Raw genomic sequence first — 6000 nt, forward strand, 5'->3', positions numbered from 1 at the left:
ACAATCTTAGCCGGGCGTGGTGGCGCACGCTTGTAATCCCCGCGCTTGGGAGGCAGAGACAGGAGGATCGCGCAGGTTCAAAGCCAGCCGTGCGCGCTGGCTTAGGAGACCCTGTTTCCAAATGAAAATGTAAAAATAGGTCTGGGAGTATAGCCCGGAGGTAGAAGGGCTTCCAGGAACCCCAGTACCACCAAAAAAAAAAAAAAAAAAAAGCGACAAGCTTAGCCGGGCGTGATAGTGCACACTTGTAATCCCAGAGCTCGGGAGGCTGAGACAGGAGGATCGTACAGGCTCAAAGCAGCCTTGACTATTTAGTGAGGCTCTCAGCCACTTAGTGAGACCTTGTTTCTAAATTATAAAATAGGGCTGGGTCGGGGGTAGCCCGGAGGTAGAAAGCCCCTGGGTTCTACCCCCTAGTACCACCAAAAAAAAGTGACAAGCTTTTCTTTTTTTTTTTTTTTTTTTGGTGGTACTGGGGTTCCTGGAAGCCCTTCTACCTCCGGGCTACACTCCCAGACCTATTTTATATTTTTGAAACAGGGTCTCTTACGCCAGCGCAGCTGGCCTCGAACCTGCGAGGTCCTCCTGTCTCTGCCTCCCAAGCGCGGGGATTACAAGCGTGCGCCACCACGCCCGGCAAGCTTTTCTTCTTTTAAGGCCGGCCTATCCTATGATGCAACAATTCTGGATTTTTACCTGAAAGAAATGAATGCATGTTTTGACAAAATGTCACCTACATGAGTATTTATAATAGCTTTCTTCATTCCATAGGCCACATTAGAAACAACCTATCAACAGGAGAGTGGGAGGGGTTAGACTAGACAAGCCGGGCGTGGTGGCGCACGCTTGTAATCCCAGCATTCAGGAGGCTGAGACGGGAGGATCACGGTTCGCGGACAACCTCAGCTACTTAGTGAGGCCCTCCACAACTCACTAAGTGATGGAATGGGGGTGAGATGGGCACAAGGACTATGCCATTTTTGCTAATTTTGACTTTTCTGTGCTTCTGTTGTGATTTAATTTAGGCCATAAAGATATTTGTTGTTTTTTGTTTGTTTGTTTTTTGCAATACTAAGGATGGAATCCAAGGGCATTCTACCTCCAAGCTACATTCCCCAGCGCTATTTTTTATTCTTTATTTTGAAACAGGGTCTTACCGAGTTACAGAGGCCCTCACTAAGTAGTTGAGGCTGTCCGAGAACCACGACCCTCCTGTCTCAGCCTCCTGAATGCTGAAATTACAAGTGTCCGTCACCACGCCCAGCTTGTTTTGTTTTTAAAGGCAAGGTTCTGGGAATATTGGCTGAGTAGGACGGAAAGGACCATGTGAGTTATGCCCAGAAGACAGGCATGTTACATGCATGTGGGCTGCTCCAGCTATTGTTCAGCGAGTATCTGTCCCATGCTCACCTGGGCTGACAGCCTCTCTGGGCGGCCTCCTTGTTCCCTGGCCCTGCTTGCCTGCGGCTGGGAGCATCCCTCCTGCAGGGCCTATGACTTGAGACTAGGAGCATCCTTCCTGCAGGGCTTTTCACCTGCGGCTGGCAGCATCCCTTCTGCAGGGCAGTTCACCTGCTGCGGCTGGCAGCATCCCTCCTGCAGGGCCTTTGACCTGAGACTGGGAGTATCCCTCCTGCAGGGCCTTTCACCTGCGGCTGGCAGCATCCCTCCTGGCCTTGCTCCTGCCCTTATTTCTCCTCCTCTCTTATCTCCTCCCTCAGGTGCCTCATTGCCTTCCTGGGCGTCTTCTTAATCACACGTAACAGGAAGAAGGCCATTCCATTTGAGCCCTATATTTCCATGGATGCCATGCCAGGTAACGATCAAACCCCACGTGTCCAGCCGGCCATCCATATAGAGTGACTGCTACTTCCTGTTGAAAAAAGAGACAAGCAGGCGGGGCTTGGTACAGGGGAGGTGCTGTTGTGCCCTTACTGTGTGACTGTTCTCTTGCTGTCTTTTTTTTTTTTCTTTTAATCTCAAAAGGAGGCAACAGCTAAGCACCTCAGTTGATTTTGAGCCCATCCTGCCAGTTCCTGTGTTTATTTCAGGATCTTTCAAAGAAAATCCTGATTCACACCGGATGTGATTATGATCAGCAGCCCCCGGCTTCATGCCTGCAGCTGGAAAAATTCATTCATCTAGTTGGAATGGAATGATCAGAGAGGGAAGGAAAACAGGAGGAATGAAATTCAAATCCTTGCCCCCATTTTCCACAGGGAGTGGATCGTTCTCATTTCCCAGCGAGTTAGGGGTTCCCACCGAGAAGCACAAGCTCAGATGCCTTTAAGCCCTGACAGGCGCACAAACGTGGGAGTCAGCCAAATGCTGCTGCACACCAGGCCGCTGTGGGGCCCGCGAGAGCCAGGGGGCGCCCATCCAGCCAAGAGATGCAGGCCAGGGAAGTGGAGACATTGCCGGCCTCAGCTAGGTGTGCTGACCTCAATTCCACAGGTTGCCAGGGACCACTAACTTTTGTACTGTACCTCAAAATTAATTTTTTAAATATATAAGAGAGAACTCTCTTGAAAACATAACGACCAACCAGGCACAGTGATGCACACCTGCAGTTTCAGGACTTGGGAGGCTGAGACCGGAGGGTCTCAGGTTCGCGGCCAGCCTCAGCTACTTAATGAGGCCCTCCGCAACTTAGTGAGACCCTGTTTCAAAGTAAAGAATAAAAAATAGGGCTGGGAGTATAGCATAGAGGCGGAATGCCCCTGAATTCAATCCCCAGTGCCACACACACACACACACACACACACACACACACACTCTTCATTAATATAATCTAATTTTAACCTAATTATGTTAAGGTCCAGACAGGTTGATGGCAGAGCGTTGGTTGACCCAGAACACTTTGAGGCCTGTGATGCTGTGAAGTGTGTTCTCGGGATGGGCCGAGGTGCTCCCGGATTAAATGGCCCCGAGAAAAGTAGCTCCTCGTCTCCTTTTTATATGATTTCCTCATCCTGTGCTCTCAAGCCGTTGTCTGTCCTTGCTGTGACCAGCCAGCCTGCGTAGAGCGACTCCCTGTCAATCTGCCCCCTTTGACCCAACCTGCTCCGACTGTGTGTCCAGTCAAAAGGGACGCGCTCCACGCCGGGGACCTGAGGCCTCTCCCAGGAGTCGAGCGCATGGGCTTGAGTGCGTGGACTTTTCCGACCTCTTATCTGGCTGCTCAGATGCCTCTTTTGCTTATTTCCTTGTTTCTCGGCTGTGTTCCGGATAGATGAGGGCGCTGGATAGCTGAATCCCAGATAGGTGAGGTGTGAACTCTGTGTGTGCCAGTGTGTGTACGTGTACGTGTGTCTGTGTGTTTATAAACTATGTGTGTGTGTATATATCTATACAAGTACTTGTATACACATATATACAGACATATTTTCTGGTGGGAAATAGAAGGTAACCTCGTGTCCCCTTAGCTATCCACATTCTGTGGCCTGTTTGTGGGTGTGGCCCTTGTGCTGTGCCGGGCGGGGAGCCAGAGGTTGAGAAGCAGACATCCTGCCCCGTTGCGGGGCTTGGCAGAGCACCGCTGATGAAGTGCGTGTTCTGAGCCACGAGGAGCTGGGCTTGGAGTTCCCATGACCCGGATTCAAATCCCAGCTCTGCCGCCCGTTCATCCTCATTTCTAAATTGGGCTTTCTTCCGGGGGGGGGGGGAGTGGTCATATCCGTGAAGGTCTCCTGCGCGGTCTCTGGGACCTGGTAGATGCCTGGTTAAATTTGGTTTCTTTCCTTTTGCTTCTAAAAACCTCTGAATGTTTCACACATCTGCTCGACCTGGTGCCAGATAGCCCATTCAGGACAAAGCTGCCAAACGCTGAGGCTTGAAACGTGGTTTCCCTGGTCAGCAGAAGGGCCTGACTTTTTTTTTTTTCTTTGTACGGATTGAACCCAGAGGCATTTCATCTCCAAGGTAAACACCCAGGCCTTTTTATTTTCATTTTGCAACAGGATCTTGCTAAGTTCCTGAAATTGGCTTCAAACCTGTGATCCTCCTGTCTCAGACTCCCAAGCACTGGGATCCCCCACACCTGGCAGGGCTGAGCCTTTTGTCTGCCTAGATTTTTATCATCATAACAGACAGGGAGCTGATGTTCAAGAGGTCTCCACATCCCCAAAATCCACTGCATGTCACGATGTCGAGAGGTTTTAAGTATCAGATACCCAAAGCTTGCTCAAAGATGAGAAAGGGGGAAGCGGCCCCGGCCTATGGGATCCTCTGGGCCCTCCTGTCCTAGAACACCAGTGGCAGAAAAGGCCACCCGGACTGCAGGAGATCACCACACAAACAAGGCCGCTCTGCTCTGCTCTCCAAACACAGATTAAACATGACCGTTGTCCACACCACTAAAAAGGACCAGCGCCCACCCCCACCCCAGGTAGTATGCGGGGCAGCTGCTGCTTTACCAGTCAGTGGTAGGCTCAGCCTGGTCTTCTCTCCTTCTAGAAAAGAATCAAGAAGCCCACTGCGAAAAGTGTCCCTGCTTTCTGGTGGCATCCAACCTAAAGCAGTTCTCGGCCCTTGACCCCTCCCCCAGCCACCCAGATCCCATAATAAATCCTTCCTGGCGCCCTCTCACTCACGCACCCATGCCTCTCTGTGGTGGACAGCTCATCACAATGTCCCCAAACCAAAATTTGAGCTGGGTGTGGTGGCACACGCCTGTAATCCCAGGACTTGGGAGGCTGCGACAGCTATTTAGCAAGACCCTGTTTCAAAATAAAAACATCAAAATGACTGAAGGTATAGGCCAGAGGTAGAACATCCCTGGGTTCAATCCCCAGTCAGTACCAAAATTTAAAAAAAAAAAAAAAAAAGTGACCAATCCCTCTTGACTGGGGGAATTGTAGGATAAGGTTAAAGGAATTAAAGAACCCAGGCATGGTGGCAGATGCCTATAATCATAGTACTTGGGAGGCTGAGATGGGAGGATTGCAGGCAAGGCCAGTGAGACTCTAAACAACCTAGCAAAACCCTGTTTCAAAATAAAAGTGAAATAGGTCTGGGAGTGTAGACTGGAGATAGTACGCTCCTGGATTCAATCCCCAGTACCACACATACACAAAAGAACTAAAGATTAGGGCCCCTTCACCCGCCTGTGGGCCGTGGCCACCCATGTTACCGGCTGGCACCCTCTGGGAAACGTGGTGTGCCCATCACTGTCAGGTCCCTGATGTGTCTGTGACCTCTTCCCTCAACAACGTAGTGGGTTTTCCTCAAGCTGAATCAGTTTGGAAGTGTTGGCATCTCCCACGTCCCAAGCACAGTGCTCTCTCCACTCCACCCTCACTCCAAACACATTCCCCCCTCATTCTAGGCCAACGGGGGGTTCCTCCTGACAGTGGCTGGTTGGTGTGCATATTTCCTGAAGATTTATCCCGGTTGCTTAGCAACTGTTGACATTCCCGGTGTGTGTTTCCGGGTGTTCTCTTCTACATCGAAAGCGTTCAGGAAATCGACGATGCACCTGACCAGCTCCTGAGCGCTCTGCTTGGCCTGTGGCGGGAGAGGAAGGTGCAGCTCGCTTCCTCTGACCGCACAACCACCGGGGGTGGGGGGACCGGGTTTCATTGCAGGTATGCAAGACATGCACGACAAGGGGATGACAGTCCAGCCTGACCTCAAAGCTTCCTTTTCCTACGGGGCCCTGGAAAACAATGACCACATTTCTGAGATCTATGCTCCTGCCACACTGCCAGTCATGCAAGAAGAACACGGCTCCAGAAGCACCCCTGGGGTCCCCTACCGAGTCCTGGAGCACACCAAGAAGGAATGAGCCACCTGGGGCACGGGGCGGTGGCTCTGCCCTTCCTTCTACAGCTCGCCTCTCAAGTCTAATTTTCTGAAACCAAGAACTCTGCGGAAGGGGATCCTGGAAGGCCTTTGTGTCTGGCAGAGGATAAGTTGGCTTGGTCTTGATGGAGCCTGGGAGGGGAAGGGGTGAAAGCAGTACTCCAGGTGGGCAGTGTGGACCCAGCCTCGGCCCATGCG

The 6000-nt window shown here is 51.4% G+C and overlaps 1 protein-coding gene across 3 annotated transcripts in view; it reads left to right on the forward strand.

The window, feature by feature from the left end:
* NIPAL3 (NIPA like domain containing 3) overlaps positions 1–5785 on the forward strand; it is a gene marked incomplete at both ends in the record, with an annotated part of 41941 nt that extends 36156 nt beyond the window's left edge. For all 3 annotated transcript variants that reach the window (XM_080693274.1, XM_080693276.1, XM_080693275.1), the window contains 2 exons: positions 1722–1816; positions 5586–5785. In XM_080693274.1, the coding sequence (XP_080549400.1) occupies positions 1722–1816; positions 5586–5785 (295 nt within the window). The remainder of the gene's footprint in view (positions 1–1721; positions 1817–5585) is intronic.
* Between the last annotated feature and the right edge of the window lie 215 nt (positions 5786–6000).

This window comes from Muscardinus avellanarius (assembly GCF_963383645.1).
Source record: "Muscardinus avellanarius genome assembly, chromosome: 3".
In the NCBI taxonomy this organism is placed as follows: domain Eukaryota; kingdom Metazoa; phylum Chordata; class Mammalia; order Rodentia; family Gliridae; genus Muscardinus; species Muscardinus avellanarius.